Source organism: Ornithorhynchus anatinus, chromosome 12, assembly GCF_004115215.2.
Source record: "Ornithorhynchus anatinus isolate Pmale09 chromosome 12, mOrnAna1.pri.v4, whole genome shotgun sequence".
NCBI lineage: Eukaryota > Metazoa > Chordata > Mammalia > Monotremata > Ornithorhynchidae > Ornithorhynchus > Ornithorhynchus anatinus.
In genome coordinates, this window is record NC_041739.1 from 51,842,854 (window position 1) to 51,858,014 (window position 15,161).

The following is a 15,161-nucleotide window of genomic DNA, read 5'->3' on the forward strand; positions in this document are numbered from 1 at the left end:
ATATCAAGAGAAGCATTATGGTCTACTGAGAAGAACATGGGCCTGGGAGTCAGAGGACCTGGGTTCTAATCCCAGCTCTGTCAAAGTCCACACGTGGCTCAGTGGAAAGAGCCTGGGCTTGGGAGTCAGAGTTCATGGGTTCTAATCCCGGCTCCTCTGCTTGTCAGCTGTGTGACTTTGGGCAAGTCACTTAACTTCTCGGTGCCTCAGTTCCCTCACCTGTAAAATGGGGATGAAGACTGTGAGCCCCACATGGGACAATCTGATCACCTTGTATCTACCCCAGCGCTTAAGCTGCGTGGCACAGTGGAAAGAGCATGGGCTTTGGAGTCAGGGCTCAAGAGTTCGAATCCCAGCTCTGCCACTTGTCAGCTGTGTGACTGTGGGCAAGTCACAACTTCTCTGTGCCTCAGTTCCCTCATCTGTAAAATGGGGATTAAGACTGTGAGCCCCACGTGGGACAACCTGATTCCCCTGTGTTTACCCCAGCGCTTAGAACAGTGCTCTGCACATAGTAAGCACTTAACAAATACCAACATTATTATTATTAGTAAGCGCTTAAATACCAACATTATTATTATTATTATTATTAAATGCTAGCTGTGTGACCTCAGACAAGTCACTAAACTACTCTGTGCCTCAGTTTTGCTGACTTTAAATAGGGACTAAATCCTACTTCCTCTACCTTGCCTGTAACATAGGGGCTGTGTCCAACCTGATTAGAACAGCGTTTAGAACAGGGATTGATGCATAGTAAGCAGTTATTTTACAAATAGCATAATAAAAATAATAATAAAATCAATGGTATTTACTGAGCACTTTGTGCAGAGCACACTGTACTAACCCAAATATAACTAATGGTGAAATGCTAAAATTAAAACTTCACAATTCTATGCATTATCATCAACACTGATCTATCATTTCTGTTAATGAAGTATTTCACCTATTCATTCCTTCAATTGTATTAACCATTTACTGTGTGCAGAGCACTGTACTAAGCACTTGCACAACAATAAACAGTCACATTCCCAGACCTCAACAAACTTACAGTCTAGAAGGGAAAAGGCAGACATCAATGCAACTGGCAATCTCTCTCTCTCATGATAATAATAATAATGATAATTGTGGTATTTGTTAAGTGTTTACTATGTCCAGGCACTATACTAAGCACTGGGGTAGATACAAGGTAATTGGGTTGGACATAGTCCCTGTTCCACATAGGGCTCACAGTCTTATTCTCCATTTTACAGATGATATAACTGAGTCATAGAGAAATGAAGTGACTTGCCCAAGTTCACACGGCAGACAAGTGATGGAGTCAGGATTAGAATCCAGTTTCATGCTTTTATCCACTAGGCCATGCTGCTTTTTTTTTCCCCTCTCTCTCTCTCTCTCTCTCACACACACACACACACCCCCACCCCCACCCCCACCAAAAGGAGTCATATCACTTGCCCCCATCTCTCTTTTATACACACACACACACACACAAACACACTCTCCTCCTCTTCTACACAGGGCAAAAGGAGCTTCAAAGTCATTTGACTTTATCTCTCTCTCACCCATACACAAACATACACTTCCCTCCTCCCCCTCACCCCCCAACCCCACAAGACAAAAGAAGCCACAGCGTTACTGGACTTAGGTAGGTTTAAAATCTAAGCCAGCCCGTCCACCAGGAGAACTTGTTGAAATGGCAGGTTTACTTACAGGGCTTGGGATGGAATCAGGATCAAGCCTCTTCTGGGGCTGAGGAGGGCCAGACAGTTGGGTGGGGCCCCCCGGGTAAGCCCCCGGGTAAGACAGTTGAGCTCCGGGCATCTGGGGACCATAATTGGCTGTGGAAAGAGAAAAAAAAAACATCAGAATTACACACAAGCTTTAAGTAAAATCCTGTTTGACTGTTCATTTAAGTGGCTGTCGGTGATCTTACTGTGCTCTGTGAATTATTTCCCAAACACTGATGCATATGAATACGTGATATTCCTTGTACTTTTGCCTTCCCTCCTATTTGGCATTATTTTTATAATATCCAGCTGCCTGTTAGAAGTGTGGTGAAATATGAACCTGAAAGAAAAACAACTCATTGAAAATGACCCAGAGGTGGGGGTCCGAGACCACCATCGATCCGGTTTCTACTCCCTCGTTTCTGCTTCCCCGAGTGGATGTGATGAGTCGAGTGAACTTCCTGCCTCCACGGGCTCAGGGAAGTCTGTTCTTCCTGCTGCTTAATAATTATAACTGTATGAAAGAATAATTGTGATGTTAGTTAAGTGCTTACTATGAGCTAAGCACTGCCTCATGGGGCTCACAGTCCAAGAGGGAGGGAGTCGGTCAGTTTTTCCTCTCTATCAGGAGATCCCTCGCCATCAGGAGCGGATCACCATGCAGGAGATACAGAGCGGGTGACTCTCCTTCCTGCCCCAGAAGCTGTAATGCGAGCAAATGTCACAGTCCTCAAAGCAGGGGACTTTGACCTCAAGTAAGGGGGCAACCAGTACATAGTCAGGGTCATCATCATTGCTGGCTGGGCTGGGGTGACGACGGGAGGGTCAGAGTGGGGTTAAACAAACTATTGGAAGCTCCTTGAAGGCAGGATCATGTCTGCCAAGTTTACTGTATTGTACTCTCCCCCAAGAACATAGTAATAATAATCGTAATTATGGTATTTGTTAGGCGCTTACAAGGTGCAAGGCACTGTACTATGCGCTGGGGTGGATACAAGCAAATTGGGTTGGACATAGTCCCTATCCCACGTGGGGCTCACCCTCTCAGCCCCCATTTTACAGATGAGGGAACTGAGGCATAGAGAAGTGAAGTGACTTGTCCAAGGTCACACAGCAGACAAGAGGCCGAGCTGGGGTTAGAACCCGTGACATTCTGACTCCCAGAGCCATGCTCCATCTGCTATGCTATGCTGCACCTCATGGTACTGAGCTCTGCACACCATAAGGGTTCAGTAAATACCAGTGGTTGACTGACTTGCCAGTGCCATTATGGTCTTGAGTTGATCTTTCAAACTAATTACTGTGTCTTCCCCAGGACCTAGGACAGTGTTCTGCAGACAGCAATAGGTCAGTTAAATCCTGAAGATGATGGGCTGGGTCCCTCTCTTACAGCCAAGCTAAAGTAGCATGTGGCCTAGTAGAAGGAGCACAGGACCACTACTCAGGAGACTTGGTTTCTTATCCCTGCTCACCACTTGCCTGCTGTGTGACCTTAGGCAAATCATTTAAACTCTCCGAGCCTCATAATCATCTGTAAATGGGGGATAAGAAATCAGATTTCCCTCCCTGTTTATACAATCTGTTTATATTGTGTCTACTCCAGCGTTTGGCCCAGTCACAATTAGCATAATTGTTACTTTTATTATTCTTACTATGTTGATGTTATGCTAGGAAATAGAGCAGTCACTCTCAGGAGGCAAGGCAGCTCTATGGACAAGAAGCAATAAAATCAAGAAGTCAGGCAAGAACACTGATTGATTATCTGTGGTGTGTAGAGCACTTAGGAGGATTAAAAAAAAAACCCTCAAGGCACGATTGGTATCTGAAGATAAATTCTGCGATAGCCAAGCTGGATCTGGCTGTAAAACCGTAACTAATAAAAGACTAATGAACCTTTTAAAAAAAAGTGGAGACAAATCATCTGTTTCAGAAGAATGCTGATGGCCAACCAGGTCCTACTGGTTCAGTGACCTGGTTTTGTTGGCTTTGACTCCTGCCCTTGATCAAATTCCTCTAGCTCCGGGGGGTGCAGGATGGCACTGGGACCCCTCTCAGTCGTTGATCAGATCCCTGGTCCTCAGGGAGTTCAGTGTTAAGACCACCCAGAAGCTAGACTTTGCAGGTGGTGCTGGCAAGGAGAAAGACAGGAAGACCACGGTGGGAGGTCATGAGGTGAATGAATCAGGAGCAGGAATTGGAGATTTAAGGAGAGACAGTAGTCTCATACCGTCCTTCATTTTTCCATGGCGAAAATCTGGAGAACTCCAGCAGTAACCCCTTACCTCCCACTGGCTTGGCTCTGAATGCAAGTGGGTCCTGAGAGAAACAGTGTCCGGGAAGCAAAAGTTTCAAGAAATAGAGTCATCACATGGTTAAAACATCTCCTAAATGGGATGATTTGTCCCCGGATTTTGTTTAGAATGAATAGACTCACTAAGGTTTCTGAAAAAGAATAACTTTAAATATTTACATTAATATTAACAGACCCACTGCAAGAATGATTGCGCTTTAAGAGCAGGCTAAAAACGATGTCAAGATTGAACTGGAAAAGAATGGTGAGAAATAAATGTGAAGCAACTGCCTTCTTGTCTGACTGAGCCACATGAAGGTCCTTCGATATCTGTGATTCTTTTTTTCCCCTCTGAGATCAATTATCATGAGAGTGACACAGGGCAACATAAAAGCTATATAGTGTGACACACTGGATATTCTTCCCAAACCCCACAACACTTAGATACATATCTTTAAATTATATACTATAAATTATTTATTTATATTAATGTGCATCTCTTCCTCTAGACTGTAAACTTATGATAGGCTGGGACCATGTTTGCTAATCCTGTTGTACTGTACTCTCCCAAGTGTTTCCTAAGTGCTCTGCACATAATAAAGCGGTCAGTAAATACTGCTGATTGATTGACTGATGGGGTTTCTTGATCTTCAGGAGGAAAGAGTGATTACAGTAGAGTTTTGCCACAGAAACTACTGGGCCATATTTTATTTTTTTAAAAACAGCTTTCCACTTACAGAGCTTCGGCCTGCCTCTACCAGCCAAAGAGTGTGCTGTCTGATGGATAACTCAGTGGCTCATATACATACATTCCTTTGAAACTCACAGGCCCCTAAGTCTGTCTTGGTTCCCATCTGACACACACCCTGGTAGTGAGGGAAAGCAGGACCTTTCTCTCTTGTTCCCCAAACAAACAGATCAAAACCACCTGGTATCTACGGCAGTTGAGAGGCCAACGAAAATCTCCTGGCCTTCTTTTCCATAAATGGCCATGGTCATTTCCCAGTTTCAAAGAGTCTCACATAGCCATTTGATTCCTGGGCAGTTATTCTCTCCCAAACCCACTACTACCCCTAGAAAAGGAGAGTGGGGGGAAAAAGACTACATTATATGGTTCCAAAGAATGGTGAATTTGGCAAGGCACATGGGATGGATTTCTCAAAGAAACGCAGATTCCTCAAAGTCCCTATCTGCTCATGAGGCAAAAAGAGATAGGTTTCCTTTTAGCACAGCATAATTACTTCTTCTCTAGTGGTTTTCATGGGTTAAAATGGGGAGGTCTTATTCCATGGCCCCAACATCTTGACTGAAAGCTCCCTTGAAGGACTGAAAGCTCTCTGGAAGCACTTCCAGATGAAACTCCTGAGAAAATGTCATGATTTCAACTTCTCCACGTTCCAAATTTTGAAAGGAAACAGGTAGTTTTAGATTGTGAGCCCCACGAGGGACAGGGACCATGTTTAATTCCCACCTGGGTATTTTCTCCCAGAGCTTAGCACTGTGCTGTATACTCAGCACTTTAAAAAAATACTAATATGACTACTAGTTCAGCTATATAAATCCTAAAAGCCCATTCAGGTCACCTGCAAATTCCCTCTGGGCCAGAGAAATCTCAACTCCATAACTAGGCGGGGAACTGACCACCAAAGAATTCTGCCCGTTGTGAACTCTATAGCCTGTGACGAGGCCAGAAGAAACTCATTCCAGATTTCTCTTTGAAGCAGCATAGCCTAGTTGAAAGCATCTAGGTCCAGGAGTTAGAAAGACCTCAGTTCTAATCCCAGCTCTGCCACTTGCCTTCTGTGTGACCTTAGGCAAGTCACTTCACTTCTCTGGGCCTCAGTTCCCTCATCTGCAAAATGCGGATTACGACTATGAGGCCTATGTGGGACAATCTGATTAGCTGGGATCGACCCCAGTGCTTAGTACAGTGCCTGGCACATAGTAAGCACTTAAGAAATACCATTTTTTAAAAAGAGATACAAGAAACATGCTGGCTTACCATGCTGCGGAGGGTACCCGGGGCCTGCTGCTTGTCCTGGGAGAGGTGGAGGCTGAAGACTGGCATTGGGGGGACCGGATCCAGGAATTCTGTTTTGCACGGTCAATGGTGGCAATGGTGGGGTGGTGCCCAGGCCATTGAGGGTGGTCGGTGGTGGCGGGAGGACCTGGGCCCCAGGCTGTAAAATTGTAGGTTGGGATGGTTGTCCGGGACCTTGGAAAGTTGTTGCTGGTTGAGGGCCCGGGGGCATCTGGGGATTTGGAGCCATGCCAGGACCTATGCAGGAATAACATTTTCCATGGATAAGGAGTGAGAAAATTAGCATCAACCAACCATCCATTTATTTCCAAAAAATACTAAATATTTAACATTAGGAACACACCAGTTTTCCATTATGCATATTAAAATATCAATCAGATTTCTATCCAGGAAGCAAGGAGTTCTCAATAGCGACTATTAGTTAAGTAATGATCATTTTAAAAAATGGATTAAGTGTTTTGTGCTAAGGATTGTGCTAACCCTTGGGTAGATACAAAATAACCAGGTCAGACACAGTTCCCGTCCCACAGAGGGTTCACAATTTAAGAGGGACGGAGAACAGGGACTTTATTCCCATTTTACAGAGGAGAAAACGGAGGCACAGAAAATTTAAGTGACTTGCCCAACAAGGTCACATGACAGGTAAATGGCAGAGCCAGGCAGGACTAGAAGTCCAGTCTCTTGATTCTCCCTGTGGGCATGGAATTAGTCTGCTTACTGTTATATTGTACTCTCCCAAGCGCTTAGTACACTACTCTGCACACAGTAAGCGCTCAGTAAATGATTGAATGAGTGAATGAATGAATGACTCTTGGTTCTGTGTTCTCTTAGGATGCACAGAGTGACCCATGGGCCCCTTCTGGACTTTGGGAATTGAAGTAGCCTGGCCAGCTCTCCAGAGGGAAAAACTGAAGTAAAAATTCATCTCAGCTTCCTTCAACAGGATCTGGAGCACAATCAAGGTACTAGGCCAAAAGTCTCCAGATGAAGCCGTCCTATCTCCAGGCCAATTTGGGGCCTCCTCCCCAAGGTCCCACCCCTAGCTCTGCACCTGCCAGAGAGTGGGGCTCCAGAAAGCTGTCGCTGTTCCTCAAACCAGTTCACCCAAGCGGGCAAAGGTGCTGGCACTTCTGGGTCCTGGTGGGAGGACCTGGATTATTGCCTCAGCCTCCTTATTGATACAGCCTCCTTACTGACCTTCCAGCCTCCTGTCTCTCCCCACTCCAGTCCATACTTCACTCTGCTGCCTGGATCATTTTTCTACAAAAACATTCAGGACCACGCTCCTCAAAAAACTCCAATGGTTGCGCATCCACCTCTGTAGCAAACAAAAATTCCTCACCATTGGCTTTAAAGCAGCCTACCACCTTGGTCCCTCCTACCTCACCTTGCTTCTCTCCTTCTACAACTCACCTCACACACTTCACTTCTCTAGTGCTAACCTTCTCACTGTGCCTCCATCTCGCCTGTCTCACCACCGACCACTCGCCCATGTCCTGCCTCTGGCCTGGAACACTCTTCCTCCTCAAATCCCACAGACAATTACTCTCTCCCTGCTTCAAAGCCTTATTGAAGAGACATCTCCTCCAAGAGGCCTTGCCAGACTGAGCCCCACTTTTCCTCCTCTCCCTCTCCCTTCTGCGCTGTCCTGTCTTGCTCCCTTTGCTCTTCCCCCTCCCAGCCCCACAGCACTTAGGTACGTATCTGTAATTTTATTTTATTTGCATTGATGTCTGTCTCCTCCCTCTAAACTGTAAGCTCAATGAGGTCTGGGAATGTCACGGTTATTGTTGTACAAGTGCTTAGTACAGTGCTCTGCACATAGTAAGTGTTCAATAAATACAACTGAATGAATCTTTGCACTCTCTTGCCACCCCTACCTGTACTTTATTTTAGTGTATGTCTCCCTCACTAAATTGTAAACTCCTTGTGGGCAGGAATAGCATCTATTAACTCTATGGCACTTGACCACACTTAGTACAGTGCTCTGCACAGTGAAAGTGCTCAGTAAATACTACTAAGGACACCTTGGTAGGCTCTTTCCATTTCCTTCTACATAATTAAACTCCTGAGGGGAGCAATAAAATACCCATCTGTCTTCTGATAACGGTAAGTTTTGGAAAAGGGCCCATGAGCTCCGCCTGTCTTGTTTCATTCCAGATTCATCCTTCCTATTGATTTACATAACAGAACCTGCAGGATAAATGAGGCGGGCATTAGCTTGGAAAGTGACATGCATGTATTCCCAGTGATGCTGACCAGAGTGAACCAGCAAATTCCAGCTACAGTTTGAGTTTATATTTAGCCCCAACTGGAGCATCAGATAGAGCCCACAGAACAAACCACCATTTCATTTTTTTCCACTTTCCTTCCTATATGTCAACTTGGGGGCTAGTTAAAAGGAGAGATGACCATCTTCCAAATCAACCCAGCAAAGGGAAGGGTGATATACCAAAAACAGAATAAAGGGTGGTGAAAGAGAATGTCATTTCAAGTAACTGGCCTCATTTAGAAGCAGTATGGCCTTGTGGATAGAGCACGGGCCTGGGAGTCAAAAGGATCTGGATTCTAGTCTCAGCTCTGCCACCTGTCTGTTGTGTGACCTTGGAAGGTCACTTAACTGCTCCATGCCTTGGTTACCTCATCTGCAAAATAGGGATTAAGACTCTGAGCCCCATATGGGACATGGACTGTGTCCAACCTGATTAGTTTATTTGAACACCAGCGTTTAGTATAGTGCCTGGTACATAGAAAGCACTTGAGTGCCATTATTATTATTATTATAAATTTATTTAGAAATAGTGATTCTTCCAGCAGTCTATTAGCCTCAGGCAAGCACTCTGAGCTAACCTTGAAAAGGGGATTCTACTTGGGCTGGGGCTGACTGTAATAGTCCTGAAGTTCCTGAATTTGCAGCTCAGTTCCAATCCCATCTGGGAAGTTTTAAGCTTCCAAAAGGAAGAGGAGAGTTCTGGGCCATCCTTCTCATTGTCCTCTCTCATTCCAACCCAGGATACACCGGGGAGGCCTCAAACCCTCAGGAGTCTACTTTGGTGCTGACCTACATCCTTAAAGGCTGGGGGACTTTTGACTAGGGTGGGGGTAGGGGTGGGTGGGCTAAACCCAAACTGCTGTTGAACTGTGGCTCTCCCTACAGGGGAAAGGTGCTGAAAAGTCTCAGTCTCCCTTAGAGGGCACATTTTAGATTCATCTCTGAAAAAGTGAATTAAGGCAGAAGCTCATCATCTTACTTTACTCCCATGCCTATAGCTCAATACGATTTAGGACTATGGAAAGACTACTTGATTGATTTAAAAATTGGCCCCTGGTTTTTTAGGGAAGACAAAAACCCCCTGAAAATCAATGGGACTTGATACTGAACCTCGGCTGACAACTGGCAAAGGACTAATTTTTAGTTTTCTGTTTGCATAAAATTTGAGAATTAGAGTATTATAGACTAAAGAATTCAGTTGGCCATAACTTTATTAGCCTACCCCTTGACTCTTTTTCCTGCCTAGGGACAGAGTGGACTCCAGGAAGTCTGCAGGGAGGCACCCCAGCGAATTAGTTGCGGGGTCGAGGGTGAAAGAGAAAGCACTGCCCCTCTGTGCCTCGTGGAATGATGTTTGGAGTGTGTGTTCCCAAGAGAAATCACCATGGGTGGGCACCCAGGACTACCGAGGACCAGGTCGGGCGGCCCATCCATCAGCCCCTGTGCCAAACCAGGAAGGAATCAAACAGTGGCCGCCCCAAGCCCTCCGCCACCCCCTTTCCACCTCCTTATGGCGGGCAGATCTCTGGGACTGGGGAAGAAGTTGCCCTACTCCCATGCCACTGGGATTTCCATAAGCCCCTACTCCATCCCGAAAAGGACTCAACTAGCGGCAGAAGCGTAAGGCCGCCTCAACTTTTAGAATGTTGTGAGGGTCCCCTCCGAGATTTCAGCTGTCACTCCTGGCATGGTCTAAGCTCTGAGAAGCCTAAAATCCTGCTGCTCCTTCTCTGTTTGCCTTCATCTTTGTCTTTTACATTTTTGCTAGTCTTTCCTTATGTGATAATAATAATAATAATGATTGTGGTATTTGTTAAGCACTAACTAAATGCCAGGCACTACACTGATAAAGCGTTTAGACCATTTTGGACAAAGGCACCAGATAATGCAATACTCTTCTTCGCATTTCTTACAGTATTTGCTCACAAATTGCTCTTCTATCATATTCCTCATAAACCGCCTCTGAGTGGTGAAGCAAATGCAGGTGACTAGGACAAGGCCATCAGACAAGTCAGGGTTGCCTCGTGACTGATAACCTCAACTTCGTCAGGTTCCCACTGAAAAGCCATACTCATTTTCAGATGTGAAAGAGCAATTCCTCTCTCCAAAGGAGAGAAAATTCCTGTCTTGGAAAACACGGGGAACTGACATGGCCAAATATCTTCAAAAAGGATCAAGACATTTTCTTGGATGGAATAGCTCCACTCCACCTTAGGCATATGGTCTAAAGGGCTTCATCCACTAAAAACATGTTCTCATCCTTTTAGAAATAGTCTCCCACTTAGATCATATTTTCCTTTCCCCACTGCTGAGAAATTGGCTTCGAGCTCTGGCAGCATCTCAGATTGATACACTGTCACCCCTTTTTTTCCAGCAGATGAAGTGTTATACTGTGCATAAAATCCCATTTTTCCAAAGAGCTAGCTTGGGCCTTCTGGAAACATTTTGGACAAAACAAGTTGCTGACGGTGGTTCCCCTCCATCTCCAGGGATTGATCCCAAGAGTTTTACAAAAATGATTTTGGTCCAGTCCCTCTTTTTTTCTACCATGACATTGGTGTTTCTAGTCTATGGTCAGAGTTCATAGGGTCAATTCTATTTGGAGAACAATGCCCTCTCAATTCCGCCATCTTGGAGACCCTATACTAAATGACCCAATCAACCAATGGTATTTATCGAGACCTAACAAATACTAGTGATTGATAGACTGAGTGCTCACTGTGAGCAGAGCACTCTACTAAGCACTTGGGAGAGTACAACAGAGTTAGCAGACACAATCTCTGCCTTCAAGGAGCTTAATAGTTAACAGAGAAAAATCCATTAGGGCTTCATGAATTAGTCTCACTAAGGAGCTACCTAGGGGTTCAATCGCAGAAGGGTCTGCAGGAGGGTCTGCCAGATTGCTTACAAGAGCCTACAGTGTTATTCTGTGACCCTGCCATTTTGGCAGCAAACTCCTCCCTACCACCAGGGGACAGGAAACACCTCTACCCCATAGACTGAGGGCAGCAAGGCAGTGGATAGAGCATGGGCCTGGGAGTCAGAAGGTCATGGGTTCTATTCCTAGCTCCTCCATTTGTCTGTGCTGTGACCTTAGGCAAGTGGTGGCTTAGTGGAAAGAGCCTGGGTTTGGGAGTCAGGTGACGTGGGTTTCTAATCTCAGCTCCGCCATGTGTCTACTGTGTGACCTTGGGTAAGCCACTTAACTTCCCTGTGCCTCAGTTACCTCATCTGGAAAAATGGGGATTAAGACTGTGAGCCCCACATGGGACAACCTGATTACCTCGTATCTACCCCAGTGCTTAGAATACTGCCTGGCACATGGTAAGCACTTAAAAAATATCATTTTTAGTATTATTATTCTCTGTGCCTCAGTTCCCTCATCTGTAAAACAGGGATTAAAACTGTGAGCACTATGTGGGTCAGGGACTGTGACTAAACCGATTATCTTGTATCTACCCCAGTGCTTAGAATAGTCCCTGGCCCAGAGTAAACATTTTACAAATATCATAATTATAATTATTATTATGATTCTAATCCTGGCTCTGTCATTTGCCTGTGTGTGACCTTGGACAAGTCACTTCACTTCTCTGGGCCTTAGTTACCTCATCTGTAAAATGGGGAATGCAACTGTGAGCCCCTTGTGGGACAGGGACTCTGTCCAATCCAATTTGCTTGTATCCACCCCAGCGCTTAATACAGTGCCTGGCACATAGTAAGCGCTTAAAAAATATCATCATTATTATTATTATCAGGGGGAAGAGGAGGGAAGCATATGCTATCTCTCCACCACTTTTGCCTTCCCATCCCTCCCCTTTCTACCAATGCACACCCCAAGGAGGTCAGAGCCCTTTGCTCACAGAGGTTATTCCACTGGCTCCTCCGAACTTGAGAAATCAGAATTTTCAAGCAGAATTCAATCACCCAAATGCAAAAACTCTTCCTTTTCACCGATGGGATACTTAGTTATCTTTTCTTTCTTGTCTCCAACTAAGTTTTACTCTAAATATAGAGAGAGAAGCTGGGCTGAATAAAACCCAAATGGAGACTAACGCTCTACTGGACCCCACTTGACAGCCACAGAAAAATCTCCACAGTGCTACCGGCTAGTTGAAACCAGGGACAGAGCAGGCCAGCAGGCAGCCCACTGCTGCCGTTGGTCCTCCCTGTCCACTCTTCTTATACACGAGTATGCACTAAAGACCAATAAGGAAGCATTACCATAACTATTAATGTGCATGGCGCTGAGCTGATGGCCCAACTGGGTGGTGGATGAGGAGGAGGAGGAGGAGGAGGGAGCAGGATTTGGATAGGGTGGTTGTGACGGATGGCTGAATGGTGGACCGGCAAATGCTGCACTGCTGGGTGGCGGGAGGCCTGGGAACCTGAGAAGAGAAAGTCATTTGTGTTATGCAATAAGAGAAGTGTCCCTGGCATTCACACTCTAGAAAAATACCTCACCCCCTCAGTGAGGGGGCCCTTCCTCTGGGTTAAACATTATTTCCCAGACAAGCCACCTACTACTTAGCCCACCCCCGCCGGACATGGAGCCCGAGCGAGTCTGAAACCAATTTAACAAAACGTCGAAATTATGAAGACAGTGTTGGGAGAAATTAAGATGTAGACGTTCTGGTGAAATAACAGATGCGTAAGATAATTTCCAAAGGGGCGGAAAGTCACACCCACATATGTAAAATGCAGACACACGCTTTGAAAATACACACCCTAGAAGTCTTGGGATTCCTCAAGAAATGGTTGGGATCCTGCTAGCCCACTGACTTACCTTATTTAGGGGAAAATAATGAAATATTACATAAGGACTTTGCAGCTCCAGAACATATAGCCCACCCGGTTGGAGGTGAACAAAGGGCTTCCACCTGGCAGCTCCCCAACAAGCTACTAGCTCCTTGAGGGCAGGGATCTTGATGCCTTATTCTTCTCTTTCTTTCTTTCAACAGTATTTATTAAATGCTTACTACGTGCCAGACACTATACTGCAAGCTGGGGTAGATACCAGATACTCTGGTTGGACACAATCCTTTTCCCACAAGGGAGCTCACTCACAGTCTCGATCCCCATTTGACAGAGGCCAGGAGAAGTGAAGTGACTTGCCCAAAGTCACACAGCAGGTAAATGGTGGAGCTGGGATTAGAACCCAGGTCCTCTGACTCACAGGCCCCTGCTCTTTACACTAGGCCACCCTGCTTCTCTAATTCTTATGTGAGCCAGGAAATGGCCCCACCTATGTTTTAATCTGACAAAAAGAGGGCCATAAATAGGGGCAATTCTGCAAGAAAATCCAGTCTATGTCCGGGTGTGGATCTAAAAGTCTGGGCCCTGATTTGAAGGATGAGCCTGTCGCCACTGAAGCATCTGGTCCAGTCTCTGTTTCCTCAGCTTCCCTTTGGCACCTACTCATTTTCTCTCTGCCAATGATCCTTCTGGCCAGGAACCTGTTCTGAGAGCCACGCTTCTTTGATAACCAAGAGCATGGGAATATTGATAATGATGGCCAAGTAAGTTCTATGTGGGGTGAAATGGATCTTCAGCTCTAGATCCATTCCAACCCCTGATTACACATTGGCTCTTCCTAAATACACAGTCATAAGGTTCTTGAATTAGAAATATGTGTTGATGGATTAATAGGTCTTAAAGCACTTCAAGTGTTCAAAGCAAGTCTTGTCTTTGCCAGCAGGGTGATTGAAGGAGACTCAGTTTTATGCTTAAAAGTTATTTTCTCCCCTTAGGGCTAAATACAAACCTCTACTAGAGAAAAGGTCTCTGTTGTGTTGGCTGTCACTAGTAACAGAGACTACAACGCTTAATGTTTTTGCTTCTTGAGAGCATGGATCACATCTGCTAATTTTACTGCACTCTCCCAGGTACTCAGTACAGTGCTCTGCACACAGTAGGTGCTTGGTAAAGAGTATGATCCATTGAACAGAAGCATCTTCTTCTTGCTAAGCAGTATCTTTAGGACACCTCAATTCTAGATGGGAAGATTTCTGTTCCCTAGATAATTGGCCCTTTTTCCTCAGTGTCTTTCAAGAACTTCATCTGTCAAAAGAGAACAATGCCGATCAATTTTCTCCTTGGCTGAAATTCCAGGTATTCCCACGTGCCAAAATTTGCAGCATTTTCTGGAAACAACCCAGAATCTCATTCACCAAACTAGGACTTCCAAAGCCAAATGAAAGCAAAGGGAGTTGATTTTGGAAAAATTTTAGTCTCGAGTCTCTGGAAGGCGGTACCACAAAGCATTTATTATTACTATTATTAAGTGCTGTGGAGTCATTTCTGATTCATAGTGACTCCACGGATATACTTTCTCCAGAATGTCCTGCCCTCTGCCATAATCCGCAACCTTTCTAAAGGGTGTTATCGTTATGGTCTCTATTCATCTAGCTGCTGGTCTGCCTCTTCCACGTTTTCCCTGGACCTTTCCTAGCAACAGTGTCTTCTCCAGAGAATTAGTCCTCCTGATTATGTGTCCAAAATATGCTAAGTCAAGTCATTTGGCCTCCCAAAGAAAGCATTTATAGTGGCTATTATTTTCTCTTTTAAACAGACCTGGACCAACAAATGAACGTTTCTATGTGGAAAATATTGTTACAGTCCACCCCTGATACCTCTGAGCTCCCCCTAGACGGTTAATTTCATAGTAAGCAGGGAACATCTCTACCAACTCTGTTGTATTGCTTAGTACAGTGTTCTGCTCATAGTAAGTCCTCAATAAATCCTATCGACTGATAGATAAATACTACTGATTGACTGCTGCTCCAGCCCAGGTTGATACTGGCAAGCAGTGTGGCTCAGTAGAAAGAGCCTGGG

At 45.2% G+C, this 15,161-nt stretch overlaps 1 protein-coding gene across 2 annotated transcripts in view; it reads right to left on the reverse strand.

Annotated features, from left to right (window-relative positions):
* Positions 1-15,161, reverse strand: part of SEC24D (SEC24 homolog D, COPII coat complex component) — a 95,043-nt gene that overhangs the window by 63,883 nt on the left and 15,999 nt on the right. For both annotated transcript variants that reach the window (XM_029076659.2, XM_029076660.2), the window contains exons 4-6: positions 12,552-12,715; positions 6,020-6,295; positions 1,711-1,838 (exon numbers count right to left, since the gene is read on the reverse strand). In XM_029076659.2, coding sequence (XP_028932492.1) covers positions 1,711-1,838; positions 6,020-6,295; positions 12,552-12,715 — 568 coding nt within the window. The remainder of the gene's footprint in view (positions 1-1,710; positions 1,839-6,019; positions 6,296-12,551; positions 12,716-15,161) is intronic.